General features: G+C 40.5%; 1 protein-coding gene across 7 annotated transcripts in view; it reads left to right on the forward strand.

The window, feature by feature from the left end:
- Nucleotides 1-12,826: 12,826 nt before the first annotated feature.
- LOC147611784 (uncharacterized) overlaps nt 12,827-21,276 on the forward strand; it is a 76,879-nt gene continuing 68,429 nt past the window's right edge. For 2 of the 7 annotated variants that reach the window (XM_086783613.1, XM_086783616.1), the window contains exons 1-2: nt 12,827-13,180; nt 13,408-13,481. In XM_086783613.1, coding sequence (XP_086639739.1) covers nt 13,022-13,180; nt 13,408-13,481 — 233 coding nt within the window. In that variant the 5' untranslated portion in view covers nt 12,827-13,021. The remainder of the gene's footprint in view (nt 13,181-13,407; nt 13,482-21,276) is intronic. The other 5 variants (XM_086783614.1, XM_086783615.1, XM_086783618.1 and 2 more) reach the window with 3 other exon arrangements.

The following is a 21,276-nucleotide window of genomic DNA, read 5'->3' on the forward strand; positions in this document are numbered from 1 at the left end:
TGGAACATAGGATAAATCTTCAACTTCAACGAGTTCTTGAGGAGTAACTGTGTTATCCTCACCTCCCAGTTTCCCTTTCAATCTATTGATATGAAAGACTGGATGAACTCTAACATGTGGAGGTAGTTTTAAGTTCAAACGCAACCGTGCCAATCCGATGTATAACTCAAACTTGACCACAATATCTAAGAGATAAATTCGAGCATTTTTCTATTGACAAAGGCTGAGAATCTTTAGGAACATTAAAATAAACCAACGCTCCTGGTTCAAAAGACCGAGATGAGCGTCCCTTATCAGCATAAAACCGTACCCTATCTTGAGCAATCCTGATAGAATCCCGAGCTTCGGTCAGCATTTCCTACATCACGCAAGAAATCCCTCGATGCATCAAGCTTGATGTCCTTAAGATCGACATCAATAGGTGCCCTGGGTTGATACCCATACATAAGTATGCACGGACTAAAACCAATAGCCGTATATTTAAAACTGTTATAGGCAAATTCCATCATTGGAAGATATTTTTTCCAATATGATGATTTTCTAGAGACATATGCACGAAGCATATACTCTACAATTTGATTCATACGCTCTATTTTGCCCATCAGACTACGAATGATCAGAGAAATTCATATTCAAAGTAACTTCCTTATTGTAAACCATTCAGAATAAAGTAGAAAAACATGGCATTATAACAGCAGAAACCAGGGATTCATCAGTGTCCCGACATACCCACATCTGCATATGGAATAATCGACGTTTTGAGTTATCCATATCAACATAGAGAGTCATCAACGTCTCGATGAGTCACATATGTTCATCCATAAACCATCAGGTTGACTATATAAATCACCTAAAGTACGGAACTAGAGAAAGAAATGCCAACAAAGGAAGAATCCAAATTTCCTTATCCGAACACAACAAGATAAACTTGTTTGAACTTTAAAGAAAGAGATTTCAACAAGTGAAAATGCCGATGAGATTACCCTCATCAAAACATGCAGGCTATAGATGAAAGAAATTTATCTAGAGAATGCCCACAATATAACTTCTAGTGAATTTAGAAAATAAGATTGTCTTTGAATGTTGAGGTCAACATGCTAAGTGATGTAAGCAAAGCAACAATCTTGAGCCCAAATTATCCCATAAGATAATATATGTGAGGGATCACTAGCATCCCATACCACCATGATACCACCCATACATACCTTAACAATTTGAAAACTCCCTAGTATGCTGTCTAGGAAATATGAATAAAATCCTGTATAAAAGGAATAAGATGGCCTTATCCAGAGTTTCACGTACTAAAACCTATCTCTATATACCTGAGACTACATCAAGGAATAACTCCTTCCGAGTACATCATTAGAAAAGAAATTAAATTATTGATGCCTTTCTAATGATAATTATCCAAAACACAATAAAGTTAGGATAGAAAAATAACTCACCTAGATATATAAGCAACTAGGTATCCGAGTTGGAATATATACAAGAGTATAAGAAATATACTCCAAATTTATGTGCAAAAAACGAAGATAAATGCTACCTTCAAGGCACATGAAATTATCCAAAAGATCAAAAGATATAAAACCATGGATAAAAGCATAGAAGCTCCTTAAATCCATAAAGACCATAGTTGATCATAAAAATCAATGCATACCATCTAATGGACATTAATCATGCCAAAAGAAGCATTAAAATTGGTGGCCAACTCATCAATCCGGAGTATATGAACATTGTGTCGTTCAAGCAAAACTCCAAAGTAAGCAAGTGAAACATATGTGTGTAGCACTCAATAAAAAACCCCCATACACAAGTGATCTAGGCAGAACCTGATGAGTCCATATAAAACTTGAAAAACATCCAATAAAATCTACCAAAACAAACCGGTCAACTAACCCATGATAGAATTTGTCTTAGGCTTAAGAAATTAAGCACAAACCACACTTAAACAAGTACAAAATAAGTTATCATGAAAAAGTGTCAAAGGTGAAACACACTTTGAACGCAAATTATAGCCATCAAAAGAAATTAAGGAGCATGTCCAAAAAGAATGGCTAAACAAAAAATCATGAATACATCGTTTAGAATTAATCCAAACATAAATATCCATTAATACGAGATATAATCATATTAATAATATGCGAATAACCCGCATCTATCTAATGTCAGCACGAAAACAATGTACTTCAACATTAAATAACTCTCGAAAATATTAAATTCTCGAGAAAAAGAATTATCATGATTTTTTTCTATTTTTTCTAATTTTATAAGGCCTCAAAATATGATAATTTTGAATTCCACCAAACCTAACTTATGACATTCTAAACCTATATTTTTTTCAAAAAAAATTTAGCAATTAAATTTACCAAAATATCAATTTTTAAGATTTTTAAAAATAATATCTAGAATATTCCTAATTTTTTCTGAGAATTCCATCGTTCACGAAATTTTTAATTTTGCTCGATAATTCTCAAATCCAATGAAAATTTATAATTTTAATGAATTTTTCTATTTTTTTGAGTCAAAAAATATATTTTTAAAAGAATTTGAATGGTCACGGACGCCCGAATGGACACACCACATGCCAAACACCAATCCCACATTTTTTTGAAATTTAAAATAACCTTTGTCTAATTTTTTACTAATTTTTTGAATCTTTTAAATTACCCCGAACGCATTTAGAATACGAACGATCAAAAAATTTCGGAATTCCAACAGTTTTCCCGGAATACGGAAAGCCAAAAGTTTCTTGGGAAAATGAAAAGACAAAAAAAATCGGAATGTGAAAGGTCAAGTTTTCGGAATACGGAAGCTCAAAAGTTTTTTCGGAATTCAGAAAGCCAAAAGGTTTCGGGAAAACGGAAAGCCAAAGGTTTTCCGAAAGATGAAAAGCCAAAAAGTTTCAAGAAGAAATTTTCAAAAAATTTTCAGAGATTTTTTCCTTAAATCCCATAATTTCTCACTATTTTTCAGGCTTTTTTTTGAAATATTATCAAAAGCCTTTTAAATTTTTTTAAAAAAACTCAATTTTTTAAGAAAATAATATGCTTGGGTTTTGATTTTTTAAAGGGAGGGGGAGCGATTTTTTCGCCGGCTGGCTTTGTAGCGCACCCCCCTCGGGTCTGTGCGCACAAGAAATGAGAGAGGGAGAGACTGAGAAAGTCCCTCTCTCTTCTCCCTTCTTTCCTCTCCATCTTCTCCCTTTCATTTCCCTTTCTCCTCTCCCCTCTGTTAACAGAGGGATTATCTTTAATCATTTGATTAAAGTTTTTAATTAAACATTACTTAATCATAATTAACATTAATTAACATTAATGTTTAAGAGAATTTCTCACGAAAAAAAGAAGAAAAAATCAAGATTGAGAGGCGAAGAGGATCCCACGCACACCCCACGCACACGGGAGAGCATTTCATGCATTAACATGCTGTCCCCTACTGCATTTCAGCAGAAAATCGACAGAAATTTAATCGCAAAACCCGCGAAAAAACCCGCAAAAATGTATTAAAAATACATTTTAAATTAAAAAAAAGCTCAATTTTTTTTAAAAAAATTAGAAAAATTTTCATTAAAATTCTAAAAATTTAGGGAATCCATTCTACCAAATTTATCCACCATAAAATATGTGGTATTTTTATAAAAATTTCCATTAATGCTTATTTTAAATCATAAAAAATAAAAAAAATTACATTAAACTCACGGGATTCCCCCGCAACGTCGATTCGTCCATTGAATTGTAGTAACACGCATTCCAATTGCCATATCGACAATCCACGTGCAATTCATCAACACAAATCAATAAAATAATATTTTTATTAATAAATATTAAAATTTACTAAAAAAATCAACAACAATTAAATAGAGATTGCTTTGATACCACTGTTAAAACCCTAAGATCTCTCTAGATAAATGTTATGCATAAACATGTATAAATTTTAAAAAAAATTACTTAAAAAAATCGACAACAATTAAATAGAGATTGCTCTGATACCACTGTTAAAACCCTAAGATCTCTCTAGATAAATGTTATGCATAAACATGCATAAATTAGGCATAAACTCAACCACCCAACCACCCCCAAGCCCAAGGGATGCACACATGAATTATAAATGAAATACATCATACCTCTACCTTGATGTTCCATACCATCAAGAGGTATAACTCCAATCCAATAGCATGTAGCTATAGTGTGAAATGGTAGATGAGTAGATATGGACCTCTACACAAGAGACCATAGCATAAGCCTTCAAGCCTCCAAGCCCCCAAGCCTCCCTTGAGTGTGTCCCATGCCCCTATTATATAGGAGGGCCTTTAAGTGACTCTTGACTCTCCATTTCCCATGTGTGACCCTTGGATGCCTGACCCTAACCTTAACCCTTAAGGTAAGTCCTAACCCATGCTCAACTAGAGCTTGTTCCCATGCTCCCATGCTCACAAGCCTAATGTGGGTTAGCCTCCTAGTATATGCATACATAATGTGCATATAACATAACATACATAATGTACATATAACACAAGTGAAGTAGAATTTAGATGGGTCTATGAGTAGGTACAAGGTAAGATTAGTAGCCAAGGGATATGCGTAGAATTATAGCACTGATTATGAGAAGACTTTTAGATCGATTGACAGGACGATAATAGTGAGATCAGTCATTTCTATGGTTGTAGCTAAGAAATGGTCTTTACATCAAATGGATATAAAGAATGCATTTATATATGCTAATTTATAGGAGGAGGTCTACATGGTGAAGCCACCAGGATATGAGGACAATGACTATCTAGATTTTGTTTGCAAGTTATATAAAAGCCTTGTATGGCTTGAAACATGCACCTAGAGTATGGTCATACAAGATAGGAGAGTATCATGTCGCTATTGGATTTAATATATCTACAACGAATTTGAAAATGAGACTTGGGATTTAGTGCTTTTTTCTTAAGGCAAAGAAGGCAATTAGATGCAAGTAGGTATATGAGGACAATGACTATCTAGATTTTGTTTGCAAGTTATATAAAAGCCTTGTATGGCTTGAAACATGCACCTAGAGTATGGTCATACAAGATAGGAGAGTATCATGTCGCTATTGGATTTAATATATCTACAACGAATTTGAAAATGAGACTTGGGATTTAGTGCTTTTTTCTTAAGGCAAAGAAGGCAATTAGATGCAAGTAGGTATATCAAGGGAAATAGAACTTAGATGGCTCTGTGAGCTGGTACAAGGCAAGATTAGGAGCTAGTGGAGATGTATAGACCTATGGCATTGATTATGAGGAGACTTTCAAACCGATTACTAAGATGACAATAGTGAAAGCAATTGTTTTTATGGATGTAGCTAAGAAATGGTTATTACATCAAATGGATATAAAAAATGCATTTCTACATGCTAAGTTACAGGAAGTGTCTACATGGTGCAGCCACCCACTAGGATATGAGGACGATGCACATCCAAATTTTGTTTGTGGGTTACGTAAAGCCTTATGTAGCTTGAAATATAAACCTAGAGCCATACAAGATAGGCGAGTATCTTGTTACCTATTAAATTTCATATATCTACAAATAAAATTTTCACTTTATGTGAAAATATTCACATGTGCATTGTTCTAGTGGTCATCTATGTTGATGACTTGATTGTCATAAGAGACAATGATGTTGACATTCATGACCTGAGAAGATGCCCTTAAAAGGAAGTTTGAAATGAAAGATTTGGATTAGCTACACAATACTTCTTGGGTATAGAGTTGATAAGATCACATGATGGCATTTGGCTATTACAGAGGTAGTATGCTTTGGACATGCTGTTTAAGTATGGGATGACAGGTTGTAAGCCAATATCAGTGCCATTGGAGAAAAAAATAAAATTGGTACAAATATAGGTGATCTTTTGGTGGAGGACCGTACTATACATGTGTATTGCAGGGAGTTTGATTTACATGACCATCATTTGAGCTATGTTTTTTGGTTAGTAAGTCAGTTTATACAGGCCCCACGCCACACTTGGATGATGCGACTAGGAGGATACTCAAATACATAAAGTCCACAATACATTATGACTTTTTTATGAGGCTAGAGTACATGTATATATACATGGATATATATATACATGAATATATATATACATTTTATTGGGCTAGTAGTATCTCAGACATGAGATCTTCTAATGGCTTTATGTTTTCCTGTGGGAGTGCTGCTGTTAGTTAGAGTAGCAAGAAGCAAACAATGGTTGCTTTGTCAAGTATAGAGGTTGATTATAGGGGCATGTGAGGTAGCTTGCTTTTGCAGAAGCTACTGGTAGATATGGGTGAGCCCATGGATAAGGCTATTGTCATTTATTGTGACAACATGAGCAACAGTTCATAAGTAATCCAATTTATCATGCTAGGATGAAGCGCATTAAGGTGGTGCATTATCACTTTGTGAGGGAGAAGGTTTTAGAAGGTTTTTCGTTGGGAGTGCTGCTGTTAGTTAGAGTAGCAAGAAGCAAACAATGGTTGCTTTGTCAAGTATAGAGGTTGATCATAGGGGCATGTGAGGTAGCTTGCTTTTGCAGAAGCTACTGGTAGATATGGGTGAGCCCATGGATAAGGCTATTGCCATTTATTGTGACAACATGAGCAACAGTTCATAAGTAATCCAATTTATCATGCTAGGATGAAGCGCATTAAGGTGGTGCATTATCACTTTGTGAGGGAGAAGGTTTTAGAAGTTGATAGATTTGGTGTATGTCAACATAGAGGATTAGGTAGGTGAAATCTTCACAAAGGCATTGGATACAGAGAAGCTGTTGAGAAATGTGGTGCCGTGTGGAAAAGCTTAGACTTATCCCATATGCAAGAGCCCAAAAGTTGCACCCAACACCTATATAAGGAGACCCATTTCAAGAAAATAAATCAAGCTCATTCCTGAAGTTTATGAGTGCAAGCTAATCTATTTCGCAACTTAATTAACTTGAGTAAAGCTAATTACCATTATCTTCATGCGATGAATGCTACTCACACCCACCCACCATAGTTATCCACCATAAGCTAGCACTAGATCCATGCTCAACTTTGACATGGTATCAGAGCTAGGGTTGTACTTAGCGTAGCATTAGTCTTCATTAGCTTAACTCCCTCATCTCATATCTCACTAATCTCAATTTATTAGGTCTCAATCACCTCATTAGTGAACCTTATCCACACTACCCACTTGTGGCCCAATTTTGTGGAGCTTGGCATTGCCAATCCCTCTCCATAAATTCCAAATCCTCTTAACCACATCTTACCCTATCCTAGGTGAATCTCTAGTAGTAAGGGCACCACGAATTATTTTGAAATCACCGCAGATTTTACCTTGCTAGTGTTGGAAAATCGTTGCATTCTCCCTCTCTACTCACAATTAGGAGAAGCTCTCTTAGGTGTGCCTTGGACATAGTCTAAGATTCCCACATCTCAAATATGGAAGCATTTGGCTCAGAATTGACACTAGGAAGAGAAAAACACCAATCACGGTCCTTTGCAAAAGTTTTATGTTTTTCAATGCTGTGGAGATGGTTTTTTAAGCCCCCATTAAAATTCATCTTGGTAAGCTCAATTGGGGCCTCCACTTTTTTGATTCACTAAGCTCTAATTTGGCCTGATAAATCACTACCATTAAGGCTCAATTAGTGAAATTTTAAGTAATTGAGCTTCAAAATTGGAATCTTCGGGTATTTTTTTTAAACCTTCAAACATCCTCATTTGCACTTGAACTCTCACTTACTCTCTCATTGTACACATCTGCATTTTCTATATATCATTAGGCTTATGGTTAAGCTAACACAATGGCTTAATCCACCACCTTCAACCCAAGTCTAATCTCTAGTTTTTTATCACTATTTTAAGTTCTTTTGAAGCTCAAGCTCATCATTTGCATTGCCTATCTAGTTCTCCCTTACATTAGACACATTCTCAATAAATTGCAAGAAAATTGTAAAAGGGATAAACACTACCCAAGTACTAAAATCAAGACTCAACGTAAGACATCCTTCTCATCATAAAGCATGTAGAAGTTATCTCAAGGTTTAATGGTGGTGATATGATTTTTTTACATGGAAAAGTAAGGCCATGTACTTGCTTATGCAAAAGGGACATTGGCACCTAATTAAGGATTAACACGTAGAGGTTGGGCCACGTGAAAATAACAAGACATTGGGCCTTATTGCTCAAAACCTTGGTGATGATGTGAGTAGTCACATTGTTGGCATCAAGGATGCCAAATTAGCATGGTAGGAGCTTAACAAGATTTTATGCATAGACTCAAAGAGCTCCAACATTAACCTTCTCATGCAATTCTACAAGCTTGAGAAGAAGGACAACATTGAGAGCATGGCACAACACATCAACTAAGTTCAAAGGTATCAAGAAGCAACTAAGTGCTTTGAAGAAAGTTATTGAAGAAAATGAGTCTTTTGTTGTACTATTAAAAAGTGTTAATAAAGAACCATATGAATCAATTGTGGCTACACTTAAAAATATGCCTAACACTAAGCTTTAGGACGAAGAAACATCTTTGCTTGAGCATGAATCTTAATTATGCATGTAACATATTTCATTATAGACCGTGAGATTTTAGTGGGAGTTGAGCTATAGCCTACTAAGGTGTGGGGAAGAGGAGGATGAGAGTTGGGAGGCAACAGTGATGTTGAGAACTGTTACAATGAGATGCACCATGCTTGTAGATAGCGATCATGTCGCTCCCTGCACCAAGACCCTAATTAGGGAAAACATCTCTCTCTCTCTCTCTCTCTCTCTCTCTAACCCGATCTATGGTATGAACCCTAATTTGGAAGAAGAGTTATAGTGTGTGGAGGTGGAGGTGGGGGAGGGTGGGAGACTTCGACAGATGAGGCATCGAGGGAAAAGTATAGGTAGAGGGTGGGGGTCGTAGGCACCATAGATAGTAGATCTACCCCAAGGAACAACCTTACATTAACTCCAATAATCCATGTTGGGTGTTTTATAATGACTAGGGGGTCGTAGGCACGATAGAGGGTAGATCTACCCCAAGGAGCAACCTTACATTAACTTTAAAATAATCCAAGTTAGGTGATGATGTATGTAATGGTTTTGTATTTTTCTTAATAGTATAAATTAGGTGTTTTATGATAACTAGATGGTGATTATTTATGTAATGGTTTATTTCACTCAATAATATAAATTAGGTGTTTTATAATAACTAGGTGGTGATTATCTATGTAATGGTTTATTTCACTCAATAGCATAAATTATAGTCTTAGGGCATATGGTTACCATAAGCCTACTCTAAATTGTGAACTTTAACAAAGTAACCATGTTAACAAACAATTCTCTCTCTCTCTCTCTCTCTCTCAAAAATAAAAAAGAAAAAACTTTACTATATGTTTAAAAGTGTCTATGCTAATCATCAATTAGCAATTGCATCAATATCACATTAACGATAGATCCTCAAAGGTGATGCAGATGTGCGCGCGCGCGCGCACACACACACACACACACACACACACTCTATCTCTCTCTCTCATTTTCTACTTACCCTCCCATCTCCCTATTCATTAAAAAAAAATTCAATGTCCTAAGGACTTATTTCCCCACTTGGCCAATCAAATTCATAATTTTGTGAGCTTCATTTCTAAAGTTATGAGTTACTAGAGGTTCACAACTTACGAATGTGTAGTTCTTGTTACCTTATTTTAATTAAATAAATGACTAGTTATTATCATTTGTGTATATTTACCTATTTTGTTGTTGTGCATAAATTAACACCACTCATGTGGCATTAGTTAAGTGCAACCTTCAAAAGAAAATATTATCAATATTTGCTTTTTGCGAAAAAATAGGTCACTCTACCCCCTCTTTCATGCTCTGACGAATCCTCCCATCCCGCTCAAGGTGGCAACCCCATTGACCGGTTCTTTCCCCTCCCTTGCATCATTTTTCACATCACCTAGGTCACTACCTAGTCCTTAGAGATAGCCAATGCCTAGTATGCTTCCGCTCCCGCTTGCCTCCGCTTCTAGCACTCCTTCTTTGCACACACATACATACATAAATAGAGAGAGAGAGATGCACGCTTCGTTGATCTGCTAGAGAGAGAGAGAGAGAGAGAGAGAGAGAGAGAGAGAGAGAGAGAGAGAGAACAAAAGAAAATTATATTATACGTCTCCTAAAGACCTAATGAGTCTAGAGACCGAAGTGATACAATGCTATCCATCATCATGGAAAAGAAAAACAAATCAATAGCTCTCTGAAAGTAGAGGTTGGTACAATGATCATCATGGGGAAGTACATGGGGTATAAGCACTAGTACAAGAGACTCTCATCATTCTCATCATGGAGTACATGAGAATATGAAGCATGTGGGGCACATCATCCTTTAGTAGAGGGTATGCCCTTCTATCAATCACAATACGTGGGAAGGTGGTGTGATGGCGGCGAGTATCTCCTGGATGGGAGGATTGTGGTTGGTGTCCTTGTGAACTGGGGACACCAGGTATGTTTAAGCACGCAAGACCGTTTTGAAGTGACTAGTCAAGGATGGGGTGGATTTGAGGTATCATGTGGTGGACCCATGGGGTCCACTATGTCGATATCCTATCCCTGGATTGTGAAGCAATTGGTGATGGTCAGCTGGTGGCCGTGGCCTGACACTCTTCTAAGCGTGTATCTCTGTGTCTACGAAGCTCTTGTAGGAAGGTAGTGCTAGTCTAAGAAGTCCATGATCTTGGATAATGGGGAAAAACCTTCACGGAAGACAGAGTCCCGTGGATCTCATAGTACACTGGGTAGTGATAGGTATAGCGCTCCTTTGTCTTCTCGACCCCTGTATGGGAAACCGCATATTCTCTCCTCTCGAGGTCTCTGTATTTGCTCTCCATATGTAAATATGCGCTTTGCCTGCCACGTCTTCCACCCATAGGCGGTGGAAGGATACTTGTATAGGTGGCCAATCGCAATCCACATGGCATGTGACATGTGAATACCTAGGTAGCATGTTTGTTGGATGAAGCCATCCTTTGTGAGCTTGAGGAAATGATCTCTGTAGAAGTGCACTTTGGTGGGAGCTCCGAAGGTGTAATCCATGTGTGTGTGTGTGAGTGAGTGAGAGAGAGAGAAAGAGATGAGAAAAGTCCTGACATCGTGAAAAGTATTTGCCCCTTCCTATCTTTAGTGAGGGGGGGGGAGAGAGAGAGAGAGAGAGAGAGAGAGAGAGAGAGAGAGAGGAGTCACATACCACTTGTGCTTGTTTGCATTTGAGTAAGAGCAAAAAGAGGTAGGAGGTCGAGGTCAGATTGAGAGAGAGAGAGAGAGAGAGAGAGAGAGAGAGAGAGAGAGAGAGAGAGAGAGAGAGAGAGCATGTGTTTTTGCATGACAAAATGACACACAATAAAAAATCTGTTAAATATCTAAATTTCTTATCTTGGCAATATATTCGAAAGTCCAAAGCATATGTGCTTTTCACAAGATCCAAACCATATGTTAAATATCTAAATTTCTCATCTTGGCAATATTCGAAGGTCCAAAGCATATGTTAAATATCTAAATTTCTCATCTTGGCAATATTCGAAGGTCCAAAGCATATGTGCTTTTCACAAGATCCAAACCATATGTTATTTTCCCTTTGAATTATATAGAAAGAAACCATTTGGGCATATATTAAGATCTGAGAAGGTAGCAAGAGCATGAAAGAGCAAGAAAGAACAAAACAGATGATGTGAGCAACCATACCTTGGAAAGTCGCAGGGGATCACGAAGGGCCGAATACATCGAACACCATGGATGAAAACCGAAAGGGTTGGAGATGGCCAAGGGCACCACAAAAAGTGGGAACAAGGATTCGAGATGGCCAATCAATGGAAGAGCCCATAACAGTAAGTAAAGAAGAGCCAACGCATCACCAACGGCCAAAGACATTGACCAGCATGGAGGAGCACCATGAAGCGTTGGAGACAGCTAGGAGCGCCACAAAAAGCGTGAGCATTCGAGATGGCCAACTGATGGAAGAGTCAAGAACAACAATCAGAGAAGAGGACATTAAGCAGACATGACCACAACCGGGGCCTTCTCAAATAAGCAATTGAAATTAAAAACTCCACTAAAGTGCAACCTTTAGTTAAAGTCGCGGTGGAGAGGGTGTCGCGGTTACTTCATAAATCCAAGAAAAAAATTTTGGTGCCTTATTAAACCTCCAACATTTTTTTGTGCGTTCCATAAATTAATTCGGTAGCGTTCCATAAATTAATTAGGTAGTGGTGTAAGAGAAAAGGTCGAAATCTCCAACGTTTTTTTGAGCTTGAAATGTTTGCAGCTCTCAAATTTCTTTAATGTTTATCTTTAAATAGCATATATTTCTTGCTGTGTGTCCTCTACTGAGACCCCTCTTTATCTCTCTCGTTGCTTTCACTGCGCTTGTACTCTCTACGATGCAATCTTTTATTTTTCATCATACAGTACTTCGGCTGAACCTGGCTAATGCTATAGTAGTTACTTTCTCTCGTGAGGAAAGCGAGACCTTTCTTTCTCTCTCTAGTATTGTATCTTAGCAAGGCGGAGGTAGTGCTACACATGGGAGAGAGGAGTTGTGGGGAGGATGGACATAGGAGAAGAGTTGAATATCTCGAGTTTTATCTGAGCACGACAAAGGGTGGACGAAAGCTGTAGCAGGAGGGGTGGTCGGAGGAGGTGGGAGGGGTGGTCAACTGGTCGGAGGAGGTGGGAGGAAAAGACACGCTTGCTAAAATGAGACCTTTGAGACCTTCATTGTATTAATTAATGCCTGTGCTTAGCGAGCATTAATTAATACACGATCAAAAAAAGCCTCAATATGGAAGGGCTTTCTTATTTGAAGGTGATTTTTTTTTGGGTTTTTTTCCATGGCAGTCTAGGGCTAAGGTGACGGCGGATCTTTTTAATCAGAGGGTCGCGACTCTTAAAAAGGGCGAGGGAAAAAAGGTGGCGAGGCGAGCGCTCTCTCTCTCTCTCCTCCTCCTCTCTCTTCCTTCGTGTGCATTTTTGCTAGCGAGCCTCCCCATGGCTGCAGCTGCGGAGGTACTAGCGTCGGCGCAGGCGGTAGCGTGCGAGGATGCGGATGAGGACATCATCCAGGAGCTGGTGGCGCTGCAGCAGGTGCCTGTCATGGCAAAGCTACAATTCCTCCTCCGCTCCATGTGCTCCCGCCTTGCTCTCCAGGTTGGCTCCCCCTTATTCTTCTCTGCGCGCACATCCACACGAGTAAAAATCTTTCTTTGCTCCGGACGTGCACCCTCACACATGCACAGGTGCTCTCCTTTAAACCATAAGGTTGAGTCAGGAAGATCAATCCTGACCCTTGATGTAACTAAACCTCCACCTCATGTCAGTGTCCAACCGCCCATGGCCTCACTGCCCTTCTCAGTTGGACCTGTATGTTTTTCCAGGGCTCTAAAATTGAGAAAGCTGAGGAGCAAGGAAGAACTGCCGCATTACTCAAAGATGAGTTCGAACACCTTAGGTATTTTTCCCCCATCTACACCATGGCCTCTCAACACACTGCATTCAAGGACTGTGTGAGAAGCAGAAATTAAGAGAAAATGTGCACTGCAATATAACATAGGATTAATAAAATCAAAAGCTACAAAGAGTAGAGTGATAATGAGCGTTTATCTGTGCTTGGATTTCAAGGGCATCCAGTACTTTGTGGTAGCTACATTCACCGAGAATTTGTGTATTAAGTGGAGGCAAGCCAAATGAGCCACGAATGCATCTAAATGGAGATCAAGGGCTGGTCAAAAGTCCAATTAGCACGAGGATCACCTAAGGGTTGTGAAGAAATGAAGGGTGGGAGGTGTGTGTGCAAGAAATTTGTTCCCAGACTCTTCCGTCAGCAGAAAGCTACCTATTTGAGTAAAAGGCGCTTCAAGTGTGGTAGCAAAAGACAAATTTTGACACAGTGCTTGGAAGTGGTTCAAGAGGAGAAAGTATAGATGAATGTGATTCTCTATCTGCAAGGGAATATGGGGCAGCCCGCAGAGAGTAAAAAGGTATGCAAAGCATGGGGTCAATTGAAGGACCAATCGACCCTTTTCTTGCTTTCATGATTTCTCCATAGATACAAAGATGTCTGGGTGATAGGCCTGGTTAGATGCCTGTGGATGCATGTTCTGTATTGGAAACACCTGTTATAAGCAGGTTGTGTACTTACATTCAAGGTTACAAGGACCATGAGAGCTTCTCAAGGTTGCACCTTTGTAGGGTTGTGATGTACTTTTGGGACTGTCTTGGGATGCACACATCAATCCAATGAAGGATTGTGTGACCAAGAGAATTACTTAAATGCTTGAAGGCAAAGACTTTGTCAGTCATGAATTTTGGACTTCCAGAAATGTGACTTGATGCATTGAATTATGTACTTATGTGATAGCAATAAAGAGGTGCCTATGTTGGCATGTATATTTTATGATGCTCATGTGACTGTTGGACATGTTGAGGTTATAGGCGCATTGAGTTCGTATTCATGAGTTCTGGGATAATATCTTTGGTTATGTCAAGAGACATTCGCTTGATAGAATGGGGCTTTGTATGTGTTCTAAATATCCTTCCTCGACAATGAAGGTTATTTGTAAATTTTCACAACTCTAAGTTGGGTAAGAATCTTGGGGTGACAGGTAGCCATACAAGAATCTCAAGATAAGTATTTTATGCTAATGCATCTCCAAGAGGGAGATTGAATATGGAAGGTTCACCGCATATTTCATGTGAGTCGGTAGCCACCTTGGCTGCCCACTATCTGCCGTCAGTGTTTTGGCCCTTCACTTTTGGACTGGACAAAAGTGCTAGCTACCTTGGACCGGTCCAACCACTTGCATTGTCATTTAGACCGGTCCAGCCCATTGCATTGACACTTTGCCAGGTGCATGATCTCATGAATGAGGCCATCATGGCTAGTAACTCCTCTTATCGCTTTCAGACGTCTAATTCTCTGGTTTTCTTGAAGTTGTTTCCTTCATCTATCTATGTCTCCAATTGCTTTTTGTGAAACTCTACACGCTCCTCGGCTTCTCGTTGGACCTTTTCCCAATAAGATTCCATGGCTTGATCTTGACTTTCTTAGCAAATACCTAAACTTGCCCTGGGCTGGAAAAACACCTATACATGTAGATGAATTTGGACAAGCACATGTACTTGTGGGAATGAAAAATAAATACACCCATCTTGATCAAGGACTTGGTGAAGGTTTCATCCTTGCACGATGGAGGAAGGGTGTAGCTAGCTGGCTTGGCAAAGAATTAGCCTATACCCAAATTTATCATCCTATGCTTGGGCAGGAAACCAAGATATATCAGCCTATGCTTGTGCAAGGAAGCAGCTGTAAACGGAAGGGCAACTGTACACGGAAAATCTTATCAATCATGAAATCTGAAAATACACATAAGCATGCTAGATAAAACAAGATGACAAATCTGCACAGTACACCACACTAGGGGCCAGAAGATGGGTTGAACCCCCCCCCCCCCCCCCCTTTATGGTTAGATTACCAAAAAGGAGTCTGCTTCCAATACAACTTTGCGGGTGCCCAGGGTTCACCATTGGCTGCACTTGTTTCTTCCAATACAATATGAAAACAAGAAAACATAACATAAACTGAATTTGTTGAGAATTCTTAGCACAAGTGAGCATTCCCGGCATCAAGCACATGCAAGACAACTATGGACAGCCCATAGCACTCCCACATCAGCCCGGGACAACTCAACATCATCGGCTTCTTCCTGTCTGGCTCATAGAGCAAGTCGACCAGCCCTCAAAGGCCGTTTTCAGCAATCAACCAGCCCTCAGTAGCCTTAGAAGAAATCGACCAGCAGCTGTACACAAGCTTGCAAGCCCCCGGTCAGATGAAAACTATCCAGATGCCCACGACCAGCTCTTCGTCTTTGTTTTTATCCTCTGTCCAGCCTTTGTTCAAGCTGTAAATCAGCTGGCCAGCAGTGGCGAACATGCAGAAGGGGTCGGCCAGCACCTCCCATGCACCTGTTAGGTTTTTGTCGCGATAGAAGGCTATAAACAGCCTGTAGAAGCAGTCGACCAGCTCCCATGCACCCGGAAAAGCAGGCGCCTACCCCAGAACTGGAGTTTTCTCCCATAATAGGGCTTCCCTGCTGAAAATAGTAGCCATGTGTGCTTTTTTGGTCCAGAAGTCCAAAAAGGGGGCACCTACTTGAAGGAGGTCCAAATAATGTCCAGTGCCCAGTTTTTGGCCGCCACGTGTATTAAATAAATCCTGCTCAATGTGTACTCACTTATAAGTTATTCGGTCACTTATAAGCATGTGAACCTGCACCAATAATTATTAGCATGTGAACTCATAAAGCTGTAAATTGAGTTTTTGGGAATACTTACCACTTGCAAAACACATGTAGACCACCTGTCAGTCCCAAACAGGTGTGCACATACACGTCCACAGGGTGCCCAACGTCCCCGGCCCCATGGACAACGTAGGCAGAAATCTCAGGCATTGTCCAGGCAAACAAGACAAGTCATCCAAAGATAAAATCAAAGTCATGCACACACATGAGTGTAGCTAGATTGGAAGAAACACCCATCTGCTCAGTTGTATCCGATAAAATGTCCAGGACTCATGATCCTTCTGGAACCTTCCCAGAACATAATTTCAAAAGATCTCCAAGATAGCTAGTCCCATAGAATTTCATCATGTCAGGCTCCATGGGCCATACATGTACACCATAGTCACAGGGGACGGAGGGGACGGCTGCTTGGAACGCGGGGACGGCGATTGGGACGGAACAGACGGACGGGGAAGGACGGACGTCCCCCACGACGCGTCACACACAGGGGACGGGGACGGGGACGCCGCAGGGACAGGGATGGTGGTCGGGGACGGCTCTGTGAGGGGACGACAGAGAGCCGTTGCTGGCTATTTTTTGCCGTTGCGCTCGCCGTTTTTGGCCGTTGCGCTTGCCGTTTCTAGCCGTTTATGGCTGTTGGCTTGGCCTTGGGCCTTGGCCCTTGAGCCTTGAGCCTTTGAGGCTTGGCCCTCTCTCTCTCTTGCCCTTGAGGCTTTCCTCTCTCTCTCTTGCCTATCTATATAAGAACAAGCCTCTACAAGGCTACAAGCACACACAACTCTCAAGGCTCAAGCTTTCAAGGCTCAAGCTTCTTCTAGCTTCCAACTTCCAAGTTCCAAGCCTCTAGGCTCTCACACAAGGCCCGCGGGCCGCCGCCCTACTATCTAGATTCTAGAATCTAGACTCTCTCTCTCTCTCTCTCTCTCACCTCTCCCTCAAGCCTCTTGAGTCTTCCAACTTCCAAGCCTCTAGGCTCTAGGCCTCTCTCTCTCTCTCTCTCTCTCTCTCTCACGTCTCCCTCAACTTTCAAGCCTCTTGAGTCTTCCAACTTCCAAGCCTCTAGAGTCTAGGCTCTAGCCTCTAGGCCTCTAGGCTCTCTCTCTCTCTCTCTCATTCCTCAAGGCTCAAGAGTCAAGCCATCTTCAACCATGGCATCCTCCTCACGCGCCGGGGCTTCTCGTAGAAGGACAACGGGATGGACATGGTGGGAGGAGGTTAATTACACCCCATCCGCTCATGAATGCTTTGCAAGAGCGTGACCAAGAAGGCAGATTCCATCACGGAGTGGGAGATGAGTCAACAAGAAGAGGATGAGGTGCAGGAGCAGCATGCCAGTGAGGATGAGACTGAGGATGAGCTTGATGCTTCTTTGGCACAAGCTACCCATGACCATGAGGCGAGCACTTCACGTGGATGATCATTCATGGATCATGATTCCTACTACTTAGCTCTAGCCCTAGCCTCTAGTCTTCAGCACTTTTTTGTCATTGACTCATTGGAGTCCGTCCATGTATTCTGCCTCCTTAAGGCTTAGTCCTGACTCCTGACTCTTGAGTCATGACTCATTTTGTATCTACTTAATTATTAATATGACTCAAAAGCTTACCATTTTAGTGTAAATTTGTGGTCATTTTGATGTACTTCCAAAGTAGAATAAGTGTAGAGTAGAAAAATTTAAAAAAAAAGTATTTTTTGAGTGCCGTTCCCTCCCCCGTCCCCGTTCCCTACTTATGGCCGTCCCCCATCCCGTCCCCGTCCTCGTCCCCCGTCCCTTGTGACTATGATGTACACCATGTCAGGCCCCACAAGCCACACATGTACTATCATGTTAGGCTACACCAGCCATACATGTACTGTCATGTCAGGCTCCATATGCCACACAGACACACCATGTCAGGCTACACCAGCCATACATGTATGTCATGTCATGCTCCACATGCTTGAACAGTAGAAAAATAGAAGCTGTAAGGAATTTTGTGACATTCCCCCGGCTTCTAAGCAGTTGACCGCAATTGAAAAGCTTCCAAGTAGGCCTTCAGAAGTTCCGGATAATCCGCAAAATAATCCTTGTCCATCCATTTTGCATCCATAGCCGAATAGTTTTTAAACTTCACAAGATACCTGCGCACTAGCTTGCCACCTGCCTGCTTGCGCTCTTTATGAAAAACTATGTGCTCAGGTTGCAATACCTCCTCAAGTTCATCCACTTCTGGTGGATCTTCCAAAACTGGTTCCATAGGAGGTGGTCCCACATAAGGCCTTAGCAAATTGATATGAAAGGCATTGTGTGTTTTCCAGTGATCGGACAATACCAATCTATATGCCACTTCATTTATTTTCTGCAAAATTTGGAATGGCCCGTAATACTTGTTTGAAAGCTTAGGAAACCGGCCTTCCTTACTTGGCCGCTTCTGAAGACGTGCTTTCTCTAGTAATACTCAATCACCTTCCTTGAAAACCACCTCTCGCTTGTTCTCCACCATATGCTGGTCATCGTGGTATTCTAGCTACTACACAAGCTTTGGAAAGATATTTCTTTTGGCCAGCTCTATGCAGGGATATTGAAGCTTATGTGCGAGAGAGCATAGTGTGTCAGAAAGTCAAGTTTGACAGACACAAGACACCTGGTTTGCTTCAGCCCTTACCCATTCCACAAGAACCACGTGAAAGCATTGCTATGGATTTCATTATGGATTTGCCGAAATCGGCACATGGAAATGATGCTATATGGACTATAGATCACTTTAGCAAACAAGCACACTTTATCCTTGTGAGGAAAACAATCAAGCCAGAGCACATGGCAAAGTTGTTCTTAGCTCAGATTTTCAAACATCATGGCATGCCCAAGTCTATTATGGGAGATAGAGATCCTCGGACTACCAGTTTATTTTGGCAGGCATTGTTTTATAATATGGGCACAAAATTGAGTTTTTCATTAGCCTATCATCCTCAGATGAATGGTCAGAGTGAAATTGCAAATTCAGCTGTGCTTGACTTGCTCAAGTGTTATGTATCTGAGCAAAAGTCAGATTGAAAAAAGTATTTGCCATTGGTTGAGTTTGCATACAATAACACAGTGCATTCTTCCACTAATAAGGCTCCATTTGAGATAGTCTATGGCAAGGTGGTACTTCCACCTATCCTACGAACAAAAGATGAAATCTTTGCAACAGATGAGTATGTCCATGATTTGGATACTGCATTTGCACAGGCTCGGACAGCCATAGAAAGATCTCAAGCTAAGCAGAAAAAGGATGAAACTCTTCCATAACCTTTTGGCGTAATTCACGCACTACACAAATACGATTCTGTATCATCAGAAACCCATCTCTAATCGAATAAGATGGGACAGCAGTACCATGATTCAAATCAGCCCAAATAAGCTGAAAATCTGTGTCCAAAGCATACATATCTCGCATCCTTGATAAGTCTTGATGGTAGGCGGTAGTTACGGCATGCACTTGTGGCCTGCGTGACAAAGCATCCGCCACCAAATTCTTCTTGCCCGGGGTATGTAAAATCTGAAAATGGAACATGGACAAGAAGTTTGCCCGCCTTAGATGCTTTTCCGAGAGTTTAGGCTGTGTAAGAAAGTGCCGCAAACTCTGGTGATCTGTTTCTACCATAAATTCAGTCCCCAAAAGATAATGCTTCCATGTTTGAAGGGCATGAATAACAGCCAACAACTCTTTCTCATAAACCTGCAAATACAATTCCGCATGTTGCAGGCGGCGGCTTTCAAAAGCCACTGCATGTCCCTCTTGGTTCAAAACAGTCCCCAAACAATCTCCACATGCATCACACTCGACCACAAAAGGTCTATGCAAATCTGGAATAATAAGAACTGGCCTTGATATGAAGACATCCTTCAACTTTTGAAAAGCTATCTTTTCGGGTTCCGACCAATGGAACGCTACTTTCTTCTTCGTTAGATCATGTAACGGTGAAGCTAAGAAAGCAAAGTGTCATAATAAGAGCATAAACCAATAAAGCTCCGAACTTGATGCACATACTGCAGTTCTGGCCAATCCTTGATGGCTTGAATCTTTGCGGGATCCATGCATACTCCATCCTTGGAAACAATATGCCCTAAATAGTGAATTTCTGACAAGAAGAATTCACTCTTCTTTCCATTGATGAAAAGCTTATGTTTCCTTAGCTCTTCAAAAACAATGGCAAGATGCACTTTATGTTCAGCCTCACTCTTTGAAAAAATGATAATATCATCAAAGAAAGTTCCTATGAACTTGCGGTGAGGTTTAAAAATTCTGTCCATCATTCTATTGAAAGTGGCGGGAGCATTCGTAAGTCCAAATGGCACAATCCAAATGACGTTCGAAAAGCCATTTTGTGCGCATCTTGAGGTACCACTCGAATCTGATGGTAACCACTCTTAAGATCAATGTGACTGAAACAAGTAGCTCCCTCAAGTTTATCAAGAATATCATTGATTCGAGGAATTGGAAACCTGTTCTTGATAGTAATCTTGTTAAGGGCTCTATAATCAACACACATTCTGTATGTCCCATCCTTTTTCTGCACAAGTAAAACTGGAGAAGAATAAGGCGAAGAACTTGGCCTCATCAACCCCTTCTCAAGTAAATCATTTACTTGAGTCATGATTTCCTCCTGTTGGACAGCACTCACCCTATAAGGAGGTTGGTTAGGAGGAGAGCTCCCACCAGGGATTATATCAATACAATGATCCTCTGGCCTCTCTGGGGGTAATTTTCCTGGTAGTGAATCAGCATATTCACTTAAGAAATCAATCTTATCTTGATCTGGGAGTTACAGCATCATGCTCAACATTATCACGTACAAAGACCAAGTAAGAACAAGCTGATTTCTTTATTGCCTTTGAAATAGATATATGGCTTACAACGGGTATGGTACTCCCAGTAGTACCCGCATCAATACAAACTTCTCTACCCCTATGAGTAAACATAA

Source organism: Cibotium barometz, chromosome 46, assembly GCF_041138505.1.
Source record: "Cibotium barometz isolate CiBa-2024 chromosome 46, ASM4113850v1, whole genome shotgun sequence".
In the NCBI taxonomy this organism is placed as follows: Eukaryota; Viridiplantae; Streptophyta; class Polypodiopsida; order Cyatheales; family Cibotiaceae; genus Cibotium; species Cibotium barometz.